Genomic DNA, 21,249 nt, shown 5'->3' on the forward strand with positions numbered 1-21,249 from the left:
CGCGCGTAAAATGCTGCTTGACCATTTTGTGTCAAAAATGGGCATACGCTCCTAACGCGCCTACGCTCCTAACGCGCCTAGATGAGTCCATGTCCATGCAAGTGAACGGAGCGTTCCCTCTTCGTCATAACTATCAAACCAAACATCCTTCACATTCACCGAGCGAACATTACGAAAGTAAAATGCACATTTCTCGCTAAAAATGTTTCCATAAACGCATTTAATGGCGTAACTATGTTACTATTTCCACCCAGAATAAAGAAAGTTGTCGGCCGTGGCTGCGCTGGAGTCCGAGGTAGGAAACCCAAACGCCGCCGTGTTTGGGTGATGGAGTTTAGATCGGGTTAGATTAAATAATCTCGGATATAAATAACAATAATCGGGTTAAATAACTTCACATGGTGTGTCTGGTGTGTTTCCAGCATTCGTAGTGTTGATCAGCAGATATATAGTCCGCCAAGACGTTGAGGTTGCTTAGTAACCAGAGACTCTGTCCATGCAAGTGAACGGAGCGTTCCCTCTTCGTCATAACTATCAAACCAAACATCCTTCACATTCACCTAGCGAACATTATGAAAGTAAAATGCACATTTCTCGCTAAAAATGTTTCCATAAAAGCATTTAATGGCGTAACTATGTTACTATTCCCACACAGAATAAAGAAAGATGTCGGCCGTATGCTTCTGTCCAAGCTCACTACTCTCTGCCAGTGACGTCGGGTCAAGCTCAACGCTGATTGGGCAACGCGGCTAATCGCCATGCGTATGAGCGTAAAAAGTTCAATTTTTTGAACTCTTGAAATGTACGCGCGTATATATACGCGCGTTACATGCGTAAATATACGCGCCTCATACGCGCGTAAAATGTTGCTTTTACGCGTGTAACGCGTGTACGCGTCTCATACGCGCGTAAACCAATGGTTCCCTATGGAAAAAATTGCGATTTTATACGCGAGGTACGCGAGATACGCGTCTGGTGTGGCCGCACCTTAAGGTAAGTTGACCTCAATGGAGGTGGGGGGGTGTGGTCCGATAAAACAATTCTGTGGTACTTGCAATAATCAACCTTTGATAGAAGTCTGTCATCCACAAGAAAGAAATTGATCCGAGAATATGTACAGTGTACGTGCGAAAAGAATGAATGTGCCTTGGTTGATGAGAAGTTGAACCTCCAGGGGTCAGACAAGCCCAGCTGCTCAGCATAGGAAGCCATAACCCTAGCAGAGCTAGAAAGGACAGTGTCTCTGGTAGATGACCTATCAAGAGTGGTGTCTCGGACCAGGACTACAGGAGTGTTTTGGATGAGACCTGACGCAATAACATAGCGGCCGTTGGCGTCGGCAGTAGAGCTGAGTAGTTCAAGAGCAATGTTTTTACGAATTAAAATGGCGGCACCTCTCGATTTGACATTAAACTTTGAGTGGAATAAGTGCCAAACCCATCCCTATTTGAGTCTCTGAACATCAGAGGCACACAGGTGCGTCTCCTGGAAAAAAAGCTATATCGGAAGATGTAAATTCTTTATTTTGTTTAATTTAGTAACCTTGTTTGAACCCTTGATATTCAAAGACACAAAGCGGATACCCTGTGCAATGTTTAAATCAGCCATTTGGGATGTAGGAGAAGTAATGTTCAGCATATTGCCATTGCAAACAAAGCCATATAGTTGCTACACACACAAGTGAAGAAAAAACTAAGGAAAATAAGAATGATAAATTCTCTGCCCCCAGTCCTGCCCCCTCCTGCCCGCCCCTAATGCCTTCCCAAACAAGGCACCTTGAACCCCAAACCCTGTCACAACAAACGACCGTGTAGGTGGCAAAATCGTTCTCTGTCATTAAACTAACAGACTAACTCCACTGAACTACTGGCGAAAGTAGCTTAAATTAAACTTAAACCCTGGTAGCCGCAATCAGTCCTATACTCAGGAGAAAAAATTATTCAAAGGCTACCACTAACAGTCTGAATTAAATAAAAGCAGCCAGCTAAATTTGTAAGCAATACATGTTAAAAACTAAGCATGAGTACAAATGAAAACCAAAACATGTAATGAGCTGATACAAAATAATACAGCTTGGAAAATATGAACATCAGGAGCGCCACAAAGTATGCTCTGCTATATAATACAGTTACGTAAACAGTGGCTATACTTGGGACAAAAGCAGTGGGTTAGTCAAACTAGGTTAACGTCTGCGTATTACAACGTTCCGTTAAAAAAAAAAGAAATGAACAAGTAGTCCAAGTAATATCCTCAAGTAGGTTACAATATCTGTTGTCTGGTCATTCAGTCGTAGGTTGGATAGTTTTCTGGAAGAAGAAAAGCGCCGCGTCTGGGTTTTCAAAAGTGTGGACAGTTCCCTGGAAGGTAAGCCGTTGCTTGGCAGGATGGATCAGACCAAACTTAACACCCGCTTGGTGGAGTTGTGCCTTCACATCGCTAAACTCTGCTCTGCATCGGGCCAATGCTGCAGAGTAGTCACAGGGAATATGTGGATCTTTCTCCCTTTACAGGACAGTTGTTCACGTTCGCGGGATGTGCGGAGAATCAGCAGCTTCGTCTGGTAATAGTGCAGCCGCACTAGCATAGCTCTCGGACGTTTGCCCGGAGGCGGCTTGGCTGCGAGGGTACGATGCGCTCTGTCTACGACAGGTGTGTTGGCAACGATTCGTCGCCCAGGATTTCCTTCAGAAAGGGTCCCATGAAGGCAGTCGGATTGGCGCCCTCAAGCAAGCCAATCAGACGTATATTCTGTCAGCGGGAGCGATTTTCTTGGACGTCCACTGCAGCTATGAGTTTAATGTTATCAGCAGCCAGGGCAGCGCATTGAGCCTCGAGCTCCACCAGCCTATCCGTAACCTCATTCTGTGAGGTTTCCAGGGCATCGATTTTGCTTGCATGGACATTCACTGTTGTCTGTAGTGAAGCCATTGTAGAACGAAGTTCTTTGACAATTTTTTCGCGCATAGTTAGAGCTGTTACACGGAATTCAGCCATAATCTCCGCCTGTAGCACTTTCACCTCAGTGTGGATGGTGGCAATCATGCCTTCTCCAACGTTCTCCGCCATTTCACCTGATGTTTGGCTAGCTAGCAAAGAGTCCTCTGTAAATTTCGTCGACCTACTGCTTCCCCTGTGGCTTTTATTTCTCCCAGACATCAAAAACTAGTTAATACTTGTTTAAAGCAATCACGTGTAACGTATCGAAGATGTAGTAGCTATATTTACAAAACAATATTTGAGAATTTAGTGGAGAGGCTTCGGAGCACGTCCTCACTCGACCATGTCAAAACCGGAAGCCTGCTGGGGTTTTCTTAGGGACAGATTAGACACCACCATGAGGCCTAAAGCCCACCGGATCTCATGGAGTCAAAACAGACTCTGTGTGAAGTCTAAAGCTCAGGGACTTACTCTTTCCATTTAAGTACATCTTCTCACTCTTTCACGAAACAGACCTGCTGTCTGTTTAAAATACTTAATTTCCTTTTTCAGGGGTTGCAATATAATTCATTTGGTATGAATCATTTAGCAGCTGTGAACCGGTCGTGGGCCAGTGATACACCAGTAATGTAGCCAGTAGGGATGGATTTAATCCACAAGTTAGAGTCTGAAGTCTGGAGACCAGTCCTAGTGCCATGTAGGGGCAGACACAGAGTAATGGAGACAAAACAGTACCAAGTGATTTAAAAAAAATACAGCCACGCTATAACTGCACTCTGTGGGCTTTGCTACGTTCATCACAATATGATTAGATTATCTTTTGGGCTGCGCTACAAATATGAAGCAGAATTCGCACTCTGCAAAGATATGACAACATCTGGCTTGGAGGTCTAACCCCGACAAGGCAGCACTTTGCATATCTTAGTTTCATTGCTCCCGCCACATTCTGAACAGCAAGGAACCTCCAATCAGCCCCACCCCTTGTGGAGTCATTGAGCAGACGTTTGGTGGAGGTATCTGGCGAACGCACATATCCACATGAACAATGTTGCATTTAAATGTCGTACAGGGGGATTTATACTTGAGCATAGGCTAAGGAAGCAAACAAGTACACAGTGTTAGGACGGGCAGGGCCTGTAAACGCAGAGTAGAGCCGCCACACAAAGAGGGCTTTTGTTCTTTTTTTCCTGCATTGATTACCTCTTGTTTGCCAGCTCAGATGGAGCAGCCATTGCATTAGGGGTAATCCCTCCTCAAGGACCTGAACATCTCAAACAAACAAGCGCCAGACAAAAGACTGTGAACAGCAAGGAGGCGCGGGACTCCGCAGCACAACCACAAGAGTTTGTTTTTTTGCAAATTGGACGAGCCAGAGTCAGCCATCCACACAAAGGGAAAGCCTCCGACAAGATGAATACACACACAGCTGGGGATAAACTAGGAAGCAAAGTTGGTAACTTACTTAAGTGAATAACTTTTCTTTATTGAGTAACAATGTTAATTTCATCCGGTGTTAAATGGCTTTAGCTAGTTGGATTGGCCGAGCTGGCCTTTACAGATCGTTAAATTAAGAGTTGCATCGAATGAATGAACTAATACAGAGTCGAGTAACAGCTAGGGTAGGCAAATTACTTAAGAAGCATTTTTTTGCATATTTGTTGAAATTGTCAAAAAGTACTCTGATATAAAAAACATTGCAGCGAGAAGTTGTCTCCCAAAAGGTAGGAATAAAGACCTAAAAATAACATCCCTGTGTCTGAAGATGGCCTTACATGCAGAGTATGGTGAGAGTTGTAAAGAGCTTGATTGTTCGTTCCTTCATATATAATATTTATATATGTAAAGGCCTCACTAAAAATTAAATGAAGGACGCCAAGTGATTTTAGTTTGAAGAAAATAAGCTTGCAAAAGAAAATGGTTTGTTAAAAAAAAAAAGTAGTCTTATCTGAAGATAAGACATCGGACAATACATCCCACTATTTGATCTCCAATATTAATTTTGATACACAAATATATTCCTAGTATCAAGGACATTCTGTAGCAATATTTTCCAATGTGTAAACAAGAATAATGTGAAATAAACGGGCTCTCAATGAGCTTGTAGGATTAGGAAACAAAAGAGGGGAATCTGAATTAATCATGGCAGATATAATTTTGTTTGTTCTGTTTGGAACACACCAATTTTTTTTTCTTAAACAAAACCATCCAAGTCGACGGTTCTATAATATTCAGGTAGAGTTTCAAGTCAAACCGAGTAAAACCGTGTCAAACCGGGTCAAACTGAATCAAGCTGAGTCAAACCAGGTCAGACCTGAGTCAAGCCGAGTCAGACCAGGATTGAGTCAAACAGGTTCAAACCGAGTCAAATCTGGTCAAACCCGATTCAAACCGGGTCAGACGTGTCAAACCGGGTCAAACTGAGTCAAACCGGATGAGACGGGTCAAACCGGTTCAAACCGAGTCAAGTTGATTCAGACCAGGACTGAGTCAAAACGAGTCAAACCGAATCAAGCCGAGTCAAGCCAGGCCAATCTAATGGAACAGGTCAGTAGCTTACTCTGAATTATTTCTCCAAATTGCCTACTGTAGCTTTAAAAGTTGCAGGTATATCTTTTTCAGTATTCACATTTTCGATTGGCCCCAACGGCAATCATTGGTAAATAAGAAAGCTGGTCCTCCAGAGTCCTTGAGGCCGTGCAGTCCTCAGCAACTCCTGGACCCTATAGCTCCCCCAGCGACGAGCAGGACCCCCTATAGCCCCCCAGTGTGGTCCTCATTGGACCCCCTGTAGCCCCCCAGTGAGTAGCATACTCACATCAAACAGCCTCTCTATGTAGACCTCCTCGTTGACCTTGTCCCGCAGCATGTCCTGGGAGTGGCGCATGAAAGTCACGTAGCCGTCCGCCACGTCCATGCCCGGCTTCTGCAGGTACAAGAAGTAAAGGAGTCACACAACGTTAAAGCCTCTGGCAGTCTGGGGAGGGAGCACACAACATCTAGAGTCATCACTTCACAACGCACAACAAGACATCAGGGACAACAGGTGTTCTTAAACACAACGCTATCTGTGGCTCAGCCGCACATGAACCAAAAAGATTGGTAACTGATCTTGTTTGAGAGAATGCCACTTCGCATTGTCTGAACATTTCCAGTTGTTTGGAAGTGGCTATAACTTCATCAGATCCATTGCTTTGTCACGGACTGTTGTCCTTGTTTGTTCTTCTGCTTCAGTCTTTCCTTTTATTTCTCTGTTATATGTTATATGCGATATGCAAACTCCATTCCAATGTCCAGTACTTATGTGTCATAGAATCCCTTCTTTAACATTGTTACGGGGAAAAAGCCAACACAATCACATTCACTAGTGCAGACTTTGCATTAAACTCTTTTACAATATGGCAAATTTTTATGGCAAAAAGCAGAGCCAGATAGTCATCATTATTCATCAGCATTGCGGATGCAAACATGAAAGGATCTGTCTGCTTGATGAAGTGGTAGCTGTTCCCTGCCTGAATGTGTTTGCTCCCTGAGCCTCTCCACAAGTCACACTACCCTGAGGTCCACAGGGAACTACAAAGTAGTCAAGATCCTTATCTTCACGTCCCGTCTTTCAACACATCAGTCCAATCTGCCAACGCGCAAAGGGATGTGCAATTGTATCGGTTTATTACACGGACGAAGGCGATGGTGGGCAGATTAAAATGCTATTTGTAGCTCCGAGCCTTGCTGTTCCCAGATCAGTGGCTTGTTGTTTTACAACATGGGATCACAACCGCACGGCGTGCAGCAACGCCACGGCTGGCGCTGTTGGCAGGGATGGCTGTATGCATATGAATGGACACATGCAGGAGAACCATGGGACACTTGTGAACAGGGAAATGCAAATGCTTCGTCTGCAGAGCGGCTTGGCGCACGCTCAGCCAAGTGTTATGCAATTCACAAAACAAATAGATGGCAAGTGTGAAATGAGATGCTTTATCAAGGAACTGGATGGTCCAATCAACTAATGACTAGAGTCTAGGAATCCAAACAAACACGCACACACACTCACGCACTCACTCACTCACTCCACAATGACATAACACGCTCCTCTTAAAGTATACAGGCCATAACGTGTAAGGCAGACAGACAGACAAACACAAAGTACCACATCGCGCACACACACACACACACACACACACACACACACACACACACACACACACACACACACACACACACACACACACACACACACACACACACACACACACACACACACAGTGACGGTTCCCTGTATGTTGTGTCTTCCATTTGTTTCTAGGACTGGGGAGCAGAGACCTAGGCCTACTTAATTGGTCATTAGGAGTGATTGGCGTGCACCTGGGCCCGGGTGCCAACGCCCTATAAGAGTCTGCTTCCCCAGTCCTTCCCTCTCTGTTCTTTTCAGCTCCATAGCCATGCACACCTTTCAACACTTATGTTAAAACAACACACACACACCTATAATTCACTCATGCATACACACTCCACACTACGGACTTACTGATTTCCACATCCCATACTTTTATTATAAATTGAGCACTTGGATTGGTTTGGTTTGATTAAATACTTATTTTGATTGGGAAACTGTTGTCTCCTGTCTTTTTGTTGTGTAGCCTGGCGCCCCTAGGCCAGGTGCGTAACAACACACACACACACACACACACACACACACACACACACACACACACACACACACACACACACACACACACCACAACAACATAGTTCTATCCTTTGGAAGTACACAGGCCATAAGGTGTTAGACAGACAGACAGACAGACAGACAGACAGACAGACAGAAAGACACCATAATAATTAGCTGTCACTTACAGGAACATCCACATACTTAGAGGCAGCTTTCACCTTGAGGTAGATGGGGAGAGATGGGGTGAAAGTGTTAGAGCTCTACCACTACTCCACAGCATGGCTTCATAGCCCTACAGTGTGCCTGCAGGAGGTCCTGGTCACCTGTAGCAGAACCTGCTCCTTTACTTCTCTCAAGTGCATTTTCAAATTCAGCCTGAACTATTTACCCCCCCCCCCCCCCCCCCCCCCCCAATTGGGATGTTAAGTGAGGTAAGATATTTGGAATGGAAAGGGAATAACAAAACAAAATAATCAAAGTGTATAGAAAGAAAAGGTGGTTCTGGGATTGAATATGAGGGAAATGATTGCATATTGGCTACGTGAGGCTGCTTGCACACCTCTCTTCAGCTCAGACATCAAATAATGTTGCAAAATTATTTTGTTTACAATCCTTTGTTTGGCGACCTGCTGTTCCGCTGAGCTGCTTCAATCTAGGGGCCGCTCTCACTGATCAACATGCTAGCAATGTAAATAAAGAAGAGGCTCTTAGAGTCTCGCCGGCCTCCTAACCGTCCTCATGAACGCGGGAGCACATTGTTATTTTTTGCTGCTTATTGATTAAGTGGTAATGAGTCTGGGTTATGTGGGTGTGTGGGTGTGTGTGTGCATATGCATACGTGTGTGTGTGTGTGTATTTGTGTGTGTGCATGGGTGTGCGCCTGCATTTGCGTGCCTGTGTGCGCTTGTGTGTATATGTGTGTGTGTATGTTGGTATGCGCATGCCTGTGTATGCGTGTGCGTTTGTGTGTATGTATATATGTGTGTGTGCGTGTGTATGTGTATGTGTGTGTGTGTGTGTGTGTGTTGTGGCACCCCGGTCCCAACCCCTCAGGCCAGGCGGCCCCGGGGAGAGGTGGTGGATGGCGTATACCGCCGATATCCACCAGCCAGAGCCAGAGAGCGTCCGTTGCGTCACCGCAATTGGGAACACCTGCGGCGGAAGACGAGCAAGACCAGGTAACCCTTTAAAAGGCTGTGACAGGTTCTCTAACGGGAGGGAAGCTGGAAGCAGGAGCGGACCAGGGAACCTCCAGGAACGGATCTAGCGGACCTTTTCCCCAACGCTCGCGGGGACGACGTCGACTAGCGAGGAACACACCGGAGAAACAAAGCTCCAGACCGGAGCAATATCCCTCTTCGGGGACAAGACCGGCCAGGCCGGAAGGACGACAGCATTGACTCTTTCGTGGCTCACGGAGCCATCAGTACTATTTCCCGTTTTTCCCACGTTGGGCACAAACCCACGCATTTTCCGTGTTACCTGAATAAATGCCTCTTGGGTCTTTGAATGGACCTTGGTGTGTGGTAATTTCACCACATATGGTGGATATTGCAGGCAGTTTGACCCCGCTAATGATTACTTGGGATTACCAGCCCACACGTCAATGCAGAACCCGGAAGGAGCCGCAGCCGCGGCCGCCGCCCAGCGTCAGCAACAGGACCGAGCTCTGGCAGCCGCCACCCAGAGAGACACCGCCGAGAGCTTCGTCCTTCTCCGGGAAGCAGTACAACGACTCACCTAGCAAGCAGTGTGCGAAACCCCGACCTCCGCGCCTACCAGCAAACCTTACCAAACTTGGGACGGATGACGACGTGGAGGCCTACCTGGAGGTGTTTGAAAGGACAGCTCGTCCGGAGAGTTGGCCGGTGGACCAGTGGGCTCACATACTGTCCCACTTCCACACCGGATCCGCACAGCAGTTCTAAAGCAGTTCCGCGTTCCTGGCTAACGCCGGAACGCGCCAGTCAGTACCCGGTGTTAAAGCAGGCGATACTGGCCAACTACGGTTAGAGCCTACAGCGATTCCACGACTGGCGATTTGATATCCAAGAAGCAGCACGGACTCAAATCTCCCAGCACGGTAAGCTGATCAGGAGTTGACTCGCGGCCGGGGAAGGTCCCAGCCTCCTGGATCGGATCCTAATAGACAATACCATCCGTCAGCTATCGCCAGATGCCCGGAGAACCCTAGCCAACAACCACCCAGACACGGTGGACAAGTTGGTCCGGCAACTGGAGAACTGGCACAACAGCTGAGTTTCAGCGTCCGGGACCCATTGCGACCAACCGAGACGCGAAAGGACAGACGAGGACCGAATTCCTCGCAGTGATCACCCCCACCGAGGCCGCCGACCCTCTCCCAGGAGCCCCGAGAGGATAGGCGGTGCTTCAGCTGCGGACAGACGGGACACCTAGCCCGACAGTGTCCCGGAGACCGGGATGTATCCATGCCTTCGGCCTTCGCCAGAGGGAGACAGTCAGGACCGTGTCTCCTGGCCACCTTTTGGAAACATCAGAAGCCCGGGGCCCCAACTCTCCCCGTACGGGTAGGGAATAAGGACACTCAGGCCCTCCTGGACACCGGCAGTATAGTGACCCTCCTGCGCCCAGACCTAGCAGGGGGACATCGGCACGTATGAGACTTGCCATGTGGTCGTGCGGACCCCCCGAGAGCTGTTTACGGCACGGGCCGGGATCGTGCCCCACTTCCCCGTACCCCTACTCATTGGCAGGGGCTGCCCAATATTCCCCAGACTGTGGTACCCCGTCCCGGGTTCCCGACCCCGGCGGGACCCACCACGACGGTACCGACGAACCGGCCGGCCGCCTTATGGGGCTCGGCTGGCCCCCTCAACCCCAGCAGAATCGTCAGTGGAGGACGACGGGGCCGAGGGGGACGGACCAGTGTTAATTTCGTTAACGAAAAATATGACGAAAAACTGTTCGTCAACAACCTTTTTTCCATGATTAAGATGAGACGTTGACGAGCTAAAAATGGATCTTTCATAATAAAAACTATGACGAAATGTACGTTTTGTTTTCGTTGACGAGACGAGACAGGACCAAAATGTTAGTGGTGTGCTATTTGGACATTCAAAATGCATGATATTACCCTCCAGTAAGGTTCTTATGCAACGGAAACAATGTTCACTCCTCCAGTAAATAGGACAGACCTTAGCTACTATTTGGCAACGGGAGGTATAGTCCACTAACTAGCTAACGTTATGCATTGTACATATTTATAATTCGGAATTTGTCCAAGCCTTTACCACAGATACTCTATAGCATATAACCGTGTTGTCTGATTACAGTTTAATTCATTTTTCACAATCTGCCAGCTCTCGTTTTGAAGACGAATCACGGCGCCATTTGTTTCAATTGGAAGTGCGACAGCCCATACTTTCAACATAAGGGGTACTTTGAAATTCGTCCCAGCCTTTATACCGCATGGCGACTGGTCATTAGGGGAAAGTGGGGCTCGGCCCCACCTACTCTTAGCCTGGCGCCGCCCACCTACCTACTTCCGCTCAATTTTCATTTCACTTCAGTACTGGTACAGTCTGGGTCTGCTTAATGTAAATGCGTTCCATGTCAACCCGATTTCTGGCGGTCCAATCAGCGAACAGAGGGAGTGGCTGAGAACGATGACGTCTAGGTCGCACGCCAGTTTCAGTTGTAGTCAGAGATAAGTAGTCAGTCAGTCAATGACAAGACCCAGCGTGGACAGTGGACCACAAACATTATCTCTGTCCTTACTGTTGAATATTAATTTAGAATGTACAACTGTTCCTTGAACTCTTACTTCAGATAAACAAAACCTGCAGCTATCGTTCAGAGACATCTTCACGCTTCATCTTGTTTTGTTTGTGTACATCCTGCGCGTGCGCGAAACGTGTTTTGCGGCAGGTCCCGTCGCATGACATACGATACGTCACGACCAAACGCGATGCGATTAGTTATGGAAGATACAGAGTGGCACTGGGTAGATCCAATCATTTTAAAACTTCTACAGACACCCGCCTCCAAGTGAGTGAACTTTTGTCAATTGAGCAGTTCCAGACCTTCTGTACAAATGAAATGAAGTACGATGGTCTGGTAGGACCAGGCTACTCTCACAGGAAAAAAAGCAAAGCAAATGAAAATGAAAATAAATATAAAAAAAATATTTTATAATTTTTTTAATATATATATTTAAAGAATAATCTCCCCAGAAAGTACTGTAAAATAATAAGTTTGGGGCTTCTATTTCATTTTTAGTCGACCCTGGCTTGCTTCTTCCGGCTGAGTTCGTCTGGAGGGGCAAGAGGGGCTCTACTCTAGCCCCACCAGCCCAATGTAATGTGTATTGGACTTGAAACATTGAAATGCGCATGCTCAGAGTGTTTCTCTGTTGAAGTGGACGGAGATTATTTTACTTCCGGTGGGGCTAATATAAACACTAATTTTGACTAATATTGTCAGAAGGAAAAGCGCCTTGATCTAAATGAAAGTATGGGGCGTTGACAATAAGCGAATGCGCGTTCACGCTAAGGGGGGTTGTAATATGCGGGGGGTCGAGATTCGGCACAACACCGGTAGCGAAGAAGAGAAGGAGAAAGATAACTTTGCTAATAATCATGCCGGAGGCACACAAACGAAAACGAATCGACAACATGAATGTGGTAGATCATCTATTGGAGCACAGATTTGAGACCCTTAGTCTGGAGGAAAAATTAGAGGTAAAACGCCTTATGTCTTGTGCTCTTCAGTCTATTTAGGTTTTTCCAGTCTTCTATGTTCCCACTGCTGGCCTGCGCCTTGTCGTGGTGGCGAGTGGGCTTTAAACCAAGACAGGCCATTCTGAATCTTTTCTTTCACAGCTATTTTCTTTGATTTCTCCTCCAGGACACTGCTTAGGCCGATGGGAGGTGTACTCCATGGTAAAATTATATTGGGTTCTTATGGTAGCTCTTTGCAGTAGCATCATTTTTCTTCTGAGGTTTACGGAAGTTTAGTTTAAAGTTTAAAAACGTATAAAAACGATACTTTCATTATTGCAATGTTTTGATGTCAGCAATAAAAGATTAAAAGCTGCACTAATGTACTTTATCAATTGAATATATATATATGATACATGGAGAACAGTCACTTAGTTAAAAAACAAAAAGCCCAGCATACTGAATAGTGTTAAAGTATATTTTTATTTGTAATGGTTGTGATGGCTTCAGTACCTGCCTGCTGTCCTGGCAGGTCCTTGTGGGTGGAGCTCAGGGCTGAATAGAGTATGGGAAACATCAAGCCAGGGCTACAAACAGCATGGTGGGACACTGACTAATTAAGACCAATGAAGGAAGCTCAATCTCTATTTTGAAATACTTTTGCTTTTTTATGAAAACTACCATTTTTAATTGTAGTATATCAGGCCTGTAACTTTTTCGAAAAATGAATTTCAAACAAAATGAGAATGCCTAATAATTTGTTTGGATGGATGTCTGTATGCCTGAAAAGCCAGTAGAAACACTAATATAAGTGAAGGGGTCTACAATTTTTGGCAGTTTAGACGCTGTTTAGCGTATGACTGCCCTTCACAGGTCAGATGTTGAACTAGATTTTTACATACAGTCCTGTGTTGAGCAGGATAGCCGGGAGTAGGCAGAGTCAACGTCTACAAAGATCGCCACGACTGTGAAAATAAACGGGTGACGTCACGAACACTGGTTCGTCATTTAAAAGAATAAAAAAATATTAGCCTAGCCCCTCCTGTTTTTTACATGTAGAAACGCCACTGCACATATACTATAGGGTCTATAGCATATAAGCATTTTGAAGGCTGAACAGACAATAGAGTACTAAAGTGTGACGTTACGTTTCCATAGCAACCGATTTTCGGTTCGACACTAATCAAATTAACAAGGGGAAAACCTATGCCAGACAAACCTTTTATAGAAAAGGACCAATTTTTTTGCAAGTGATTTGTGAGTTTGCTTTACCAATGATGTAATGTAATATTGAGAATAGATTTTCTTTATATAAAAAAAACTAAACTAAACTAACGTTTATGAACTTTTCCTTTTAATGCCCCAGGGGAATACATGAACGCCTCGACATGCTTCAATTGATCTTCACCTCTTGAAATTGATTCATACTCATTTTGAAAGAAACAACACATGGAAGCAATGGAAAACGGCATCTCTCGTTCGGTTGTTTAGAACTGAAAATCCCGTTGCAAGGACAACGTCACGTTTTCAGTTTAGTACTCTATTTGACTGGAACTACTTAGCAGGTGTCCATATATCAGCGGTTAGCCTAATTGAATTAGTTTAAAAAGAGTAAACATTTTGACGAAATTAATGACTAAAAGTTGACAAAAATGTAAGGACTTTTGGTCGACTAAAAGTAGACTAAAACTACGAAGGAAAACAATTACTAAAAGGAGACTAAAACTTGTAAGCATTTTCGTCTAAAGACTAAGACTAAATGTAAAATAGCTGAAAAAATGAACACTGGGACGGACCCATCCCACCGGGTACCCCAGACCACTCGATGGGAGGACCCCACCGAGCGGAATCTACGGGACACTGCGGATACCCTGACGAATACCGAGCAGACCGGCCCACAGGAAAACTCAGAGAGCTTGCCTTTCACTGAGTTTTCGGATTTTCTTCCTGACCGGAGGGGGGAGGAACGGTTCGACCCGGGCAGTTCGCCAGCGCCCAACTACAGGACGACGCCCTGAAGCACGCCTTGAGCCACGTCCTCACCCATGATGGCCAAGCGAGGGAATCGGTGAGTTGCTTGCCACACCCTCACTTCAGCACCAAAGGGGGTCTGCTCTATCGGGTAGTTGAGAAGGGGGGGATGGTGAGCGAACAGCTGGTGGTACCCCGCCCGTATGTTAGCAAGGTACTGTTCATGGCCCACTCCCATCTGTTAGGGGCCCACTTAGGCATGTATAAAACCAGGAACAGGATTTTCAAGACACCAGGATGTGTTCTCGGAAGTAACAGGCAGGACCACGGTGGCCCAACACGACATTAGGGCGGCGCCAGGCATCACGGTGCGCGTCCCCCCTGGGTCCCGGAAGCCCGGAGGAACGCTATCCGGAAGGAGGTCGCCAGAATGCTCCGGCTACGAGCCATAGAGGAGTTACGCAGCGCCTGGTCTAGTCCCGTTGTCCTGGTCCCCAAACCCGATGGGACATTCAGGTTTTGCAATGACTTCCAGAGACTCAATGAGGTCTCGGACTTCGACGCCTACACCATGCCCAGGGTCGATGAACTAACTGAGCGGCTCGGTCCCGCCCGCTACCAATGGGTACTGGCAGGTGCTGCTCACCAGAACCGCGTGGGAGAAAACTTGCGTTTGCGACCCCGGGGGGTCTATACCAATACACAGTCCTCCCATTCGGCGTCCATGGCGCTGCCGCATGGTTCCAGAGGATGATGGACCAGCTCCTTTGGCCTCACCAGGCGTACGCAGCCACCTATATAGACGATATCATCATCCACAGCGCCAGCTGGGATGTCCATCTCCGGCAGCTGCGGGCGGTCCTGGGGGAGTTGTGGAGGGCCCGACTCACAGCCAACCCCGCCAGGTGCCGCCTGGGTCTGGAGGAGACGTCCTACCTGGGGTACCAAGTAGGACGGGGGAACGTCCAACCCCAGGATAGCAAGGTCTCCGCCATTCGGGACTGGCCCCGCCCAGCCTCCAAAAAGCAGGTGAAATCGTTTCTTGGTCTGGTAGGGTACTACCAGAGGTTTATCCCCGGCTTCGCCACTCTGGCCAGTCCCCTAAATAATTTGACCCGGAAGGCCCTGCCAGACCGGGTAACGTGGTCGGAGGCAGCAGAGAGATCATTTGGTACCCTGAGACTAGCCCTCTGCTTGGAGACTGTCCTGATAACTCCTGATTTCTCTCTACCCCTAATAGTCCACACTGACGTATCCGAAGTGGGACTGGGAGCGTTACTTTCTCAGGTCCGGATGGGAGAGGAACACCCAGTGACCTACATTAGCAGGAAGCTCCTCTCCAACGAGAATAACTATTATTCCACTTTGGAGAAGGAGGCCCTGGCCATCAAGTGGGCCCTGGACAAGCTGAGGTACTATCTCCTGGACAGGGAGTTCACACTCGTCACCAACCATGCGCCATTCAAGTGGATGGCCAGCGCGAAGGACTCGAACGCCCGGGTGACGAGGTGGTTCCAGGTGGACCACAGGCCGGGCAGGGAACACGCCAACACCGGCGCTCTGTCCTGCCGAGATGCCTGTCTCTGGTTGGTCAGATAGTACCTCAGCTTGTGGCAACCCGGTCCCAAACCCTCAGGCCAGGCGGCCCCGGGGAGAGGTAGTGGATGGCGTATACCGCCGATATCCACCAGTCGGAGCCAGAGGGCGTCCAATGTGACACCCTAATCGGTGCAATGGAAAACACCTGCGGCGGAGGACGAGCCAGACCAGGTAACCCTTTAAAAGGTTGTGACAGGTTCTCTTACGGAAGGGAAGCTGGAAGCAGGAGGGGACAAGGGAACCTCCAGAAGCGGATCTAGCGGACCTTTTCCCAGACGCTCGTGAGGACGACGTCGACATGTGAGGAGGAACGGAGGAACGGAGCTCCAGACCGGAGCGACATTCCTCTTCAGGGACAAGACCGGCCGGGCCGGAAGGACAACAGCATTGAATCTTTTGTGGCTCACGGAGCCATCAGTATTATTAACAGTTTTTCCCGCGTTGGGCACAGACCCACGCGTTTTCTGTGTTACCTTGAATAAATGCATCTTGGGGCTTTGAACGGACCTTGGCGTGTGGTAATTTCCAGCGTGACAGAGTCATTTCTGGGGCCGGGTCGCCACAGTGTGTGTGTGTGTGTGTGTGTGTGTGTGTGTGTGTGTGTGTGTGTGTGTGTGTGTGTGTGTGTGTGTCTGTCTTACGGTGAAGGACAGGAAGGAAGAGAACAGCGTTCCCTCGTCGTAGCGGGACAGCTTGGCCAGGACGCTCTCCAGGATGACCATGAACTGGGAACACAGAGTTACCATAGCTCTGTCACATGAGCGCTGTTAGAAGGGCTGTTAGAGGGGCTGGAGAGGGCGTCCAACACACATTAGTTCAGGGTCACTTGGTAGAAATGGTATAGCAAGTCGGCTATGGAGGGAAATTAACTGTGAGAATATCTTAGTTGACTGTACCTGATTCTGTATGAGACTATTTAGATTGGACCACACCTGGCTAATTTATAACCAGTCGGGGCATCTCTTTCCTGGTTTGATGGGAGGAATTATTTTTCCTTGTCAATCACAGGTGTGAGAAGGAGGGAGCATAGAAGAGAGAGAGGAGGGAGATGGGAGGGAGGGAGCAGAGAGAGAGAGAGAGCAGAGAGAGAGGGAGGGAGGGAGGGAGGGAGGGAGGGAGGGAGGGAGGAGAGAGGGAGGAGAGAGGGGGGGAGGGAGGGGAGCGGGAGGGAGCCAAGAGGGATAGAGGGAGGGAGCAGAGAGAGAGAAGAGAGGGAGGGAGGAGAGAAGGAGGAAGGGAGGAGAGAGGGAAAGAGGGAGGGAGGGAGCAGAGAGAGAGGGTGGGAGGAGGGAGGGAGGGAGGGAGGGAGGGAGGAAAGAGGGAGAGAGAGAGGGAGCAGAGAGGGAGGTGCTCTTGGTTCTTTCGTTTTAAACTCTTGCTCTCTGTTACTCTGTTCTGCTCTCTGTACAGCTCTCCGATTGTAGCCAGTGTAGCTGTAATTTTGCTCTTATTACACATTGAATAACCAGTAACTCTTTATTCATGTTGCTGTAGTACTCATTGACTCGGTTTGTTCTATTACAGTCAAATTACCGACAAAGCGCTTTGTTTGATGCAGTTTCCATTGATACTGTACAGTTAAATGAACACATTCAATTCATGGTGTCCTCGTGCTATAAGTTGGTGTCGGATCATGTGGAGGTGTGAACGGGTTCCATCGAGCGGGGGTCAGCCTACCTTTGCTACCAGTAGAGTGATCATCTCCTTCACCGTCTCCTCAATCAGGTTGTCGATCTGAGAATGGTATTGTCTCTGGAAACAGAGCGACAGAGCCACTGTTACTCTGCTCCACTGGCCACACGCAGACAACTGCTACGGGGAAATCTCACTGGTCTCACAGCCATTAAAACATGAGGCGGAATCTACTCTAACTCTTAAAATAGAAAGTGGTTTTGAAATAGTTAAAATTGAATTTATAGAGAAACGTTACAACAAACACATCTTCACAAAGTTCAAATAATAATTTCCAACACCTTACAATTAGGGAGCACCCATGAACAATTAACATGAGTTAATGAAGTAATGAGCAAAACGATATACCATTAGCATAGGATTTAGGGTTAACATAGTTTAACCCCAGCCCTAATAAATCATGTATAAATGTAGACCTCAACATTCACATCATTAACTCAAACCGACCTGCATGAGCGTTCTCTGGAAATGTGCCCCTATCCATTCTGATAACGTTTCTAGAGATTTTATTTTACTTTTCATAATATTGAATTAATTTTGCTAACATTTTTGATATAAATATATTTTTGATTGACATTCCTAGAGAAATGTTCATTGTATTTTTTTTTGTATGTCAGCAAGGATTTATATTGTTGCCATGGATATTGATATGGATAATGCTATCCCTGGAACCAGGCAGCTAGCATGTTGTTTTAATCCTTGTGTCCTTCCCTTGCGTCCTCACTTGAGCGGTTCAGTTGTTATCATGCTAAACTGTTAGTTACATAACTGTCAGTTATGTAACTGATGGCTTCTGAGAGACTGAAGCAAACACCAACCAGGAATGGTGTTTGCTTCATCAGAAAGTCTATTCAAGGGTTCATTTTATAAGAACCGCTATGTTTTAAAACATCACCATGACAAATGGATAGCGCTGTTTGATTATATTCTTAGAAGAAAACAGAAATTTTTGAGCGACCCAGGGGTCAAAGGTCAAAATGGGCAAAATGTTGCATAAACTAACAAACTAAACATTATATATATTCAATGAACAAAGACAAAGAAAAATTAAAATTCGCTCAAATTTGATCAAAATGCATTTTAATTCTGAAACTAAATTTCAGCCTTAGCCACTGAGAATCAAATGAATGTCATTCATTTTGTTTATTGCAGATGTCGACTGGCACTGCACCATGGAACGCTCATAGGGGGCGTTTTGGTTCGTAATGACGAATGACCTATCAAGTCCTTAAGTTGGAGAACAGGGTGCTTTGTCCCCATCCAAGGTGTTAGAGGGTACAACTAGGATTAGTTACAAGGGCAAGGATGTAGGCGACACAGAGAAACAAGAAGCATTATTTGACATCAACCAGTGATGCCTGGGGTCTGGTATGAAGGAGGTTTTTAGTTCGGAGACGGGTGGGGGGCGGGGGGGGGTACAGATAAGACCCACATCTACAACCATCAAGATTCACAGCTGCTCTGACTCCATCTCTTCCAGGCGAGCTGGCTGAACTATTCTTTTTACTGAAACAAATTGCACTGCAAGATGGTGATCCAGCAGTCACCACTACACTAACATTCCCTACCCGCTGGAGCTCAGAGTAATAAGGAACCAGCCCCCATAATGCACTGGCTCCATGATGAATACATGGCGGTGTGTGCGGATGACATGTGGGTGGAGCGGCATCTCCACGGCTGCAGGCAGCCACTGTGATCTCAATCCTTTTGTTCTGGGCCCGCGGAGCCAAGGAAGCGTCTTTACGGATTCACGGGTAATTAATTCAGCATTGGTAATTGGTATCAGCTTCAAGAATCCGCGAACATGAGAACTCTCACTTCTATCCCATGTATATTCAATGCGTCAACACATATGCTAATGAAATCCAAACAATTGCAAGTGTAGGGAGACAGGCAGGGGGAACGGGAAAGCTAATTATACATTTGGGACCAGGGGTGAGATTTAAATTGATTGTTAGCCACACTTACTTACCCATTCTCTAACGAACTTTGACATGTCAAATCAGAAACGGTTGGAATGAAACAGAAGAAAGATTGAGGAGAAGTACCAGTTGTAAATCAAACGATTCAAGAGTTGTTGGGTGTTGTTATGTTGTCTAATGCAAATCAGGTGTCAGACTGTGTGCCATTGAGAGGGGAGGTCATCCACGGTAAACTAACGCAGAGTTAGGCAGAGCAATAACAATTATCTTAAATTTTTATTTTAAAGAGGATTTCAATCTAACCATCTAAACTTAGTGAATAAAACCACAATTCTGTGAATTCATTGATTAATAACAACAATAACATAACAATAAACAATAACAATTGCTAATCCAAAATTCAGTGTATTCAAACAGGAGTGGAGTAAGACTTTTATTGGATTTCTTCATATTTGAAATTATAATTTCATGAAAACATACCTCATGAATTTATTAGTGGTAACATGGCCACACATTTCAAAAGTCCTACGACTGAAATTGAAGTCCAGGCTATCTCACAAACATACACACACACACACACACACACACACACACACACACACACACACACACACACACACACACACACACACACACACAGACGCACATGCACACGCAGACACGCAGACACACACACACACACACCCTCAGGTCCTACCTCCTGGCCCAGTTCCATGGCGCACAGCTTGGCGGACTGGGCCTTGGCGTCCACCATCACGTTGAACATGGTGCAGATGGACTGTGGCACACGGAAGTCTGTGGCGCGGCTGCTCTTCTGGAGACGGACCTCAAAGGCCACGCGGGTCCTGGGGGCGGGCGGGGGGGGGGGGGGGGGGGGGGGGGGGCACCACTGATTAAAAATTGTAAATGCAATAAATAACTAAAATCTTACATTAATGATTACGTTGAGTATTTAGCAACATCATCACAGAGAACCTTTCACACAAGTCAAAACCATAAAGGAGATTAAATGCTTTAAAGGTCCCATGACATGCTATTTTATGTATTCTTTAATGTAGGTATTAGTGGGCAACTAACACAGTATTCAAAGACGTCCCCGAAATTCAGCCGTGGTGCAGAGTTACAGCCACTCCGAGCCAGTCGCACATTGAGCTTCCCCCAAATGCGCTGTTTTGGTGTCTGTAGCTATAATGCAAATGAGGAGGAGCGAGGCGGGTCAAGGAGGAGGGTGGGGGTGTGGCCCTGAGCAGCTTGCAGCCACGGTACCATGCGCTCTGTTTACAGTGGATGTATCGCAATGGCGAGGCACACACAGCCTTTAGCCGTGTTCTGTAAATATTGTAGAACACACAGGAGTCCTGGAGCTCTATATCTAAATATTATCATATAGCCTACATAGATATCTATATCATATAATATATATTATCACGGCCAAAAGCTGCGTGAGCCGATATTATGAATCTCAAACGACCGCGTTGAGTTCTCCGACGTTCCTGGTTCTTCAACGTCCTCATCAATGTGAATTAGACTGAACCGCGACAAGGAGGAGAAAGGGATCGTTGCCGGGCAGCGCTTAGGCACCTCCGCCTCCGGCGGTGGTCCCTCAGCGGGGCTCAAGCGGGAGACATTCGACGCCAACAATCCCTTTCTCCTCCATGTCGTGGTTCATGTTCTTGAGGGAGTCAAAGCCAAAGTTCCTTCCCCCCAATTCATTCTCAACCTTGGCTGAGATAACCCCCAACACGAGTCTCGTTGTAGA

General features: G+C 46.8%; 1 protein-coding gene across 1 annotated transcript in view; it reads right to left on the bottom strand.

Annotated features, from left to right (window-relative positions):
• cadpsa (Ca2+-dependent activator protein for secretion a) overlaps positions 1–21,249 on the bottom strand; it is a 176,601-nt gene that overhangs the window by 17,160 nt on the left and 138,192 nt on the right. Inside the window, exons 22-26 of the mRNA XM_056605376.1 lie at positions 20,188–20,335; positions 17,554–17,628; positions 16,518–16,601; positions 7,792–7,824; positions 5,753–5,860 (exon numbers count right to left, since the gene is read on the bottom strand). Coding sequence (XP_056461351.1) covers positions 5,753–5,860; positions 7,792–7,824; positions 16,518–16,601; positions 17,554–17,628; positions 20,188–20,335 — 448 coding nt within the window. The remainder of the gene's footprint in view (positions 1–5,752; positions 5,861–7,791; positions 7,825–16,517; positions 16,602–17,553; positions 17,629–20,187; positions 20,336–21,249) is intronic.

This window comes from Gadus chalcogrammus, chromosome 13, assembly GCF_026213295.1.
Source record: "Gadus chalcogrammus isolate NIFS_2021 chromosome 13, NIFS_Gcha_1.0, whole genome shotgun sequence".
In the NCBI taxonomy this organism is placed as follows: domain Eukaryota; kingdom Metazoa; phylum Chordata; class Actinopteri; order Gadiformes; family Gadidae; genus Gadus; species Gadus chalcogrammus.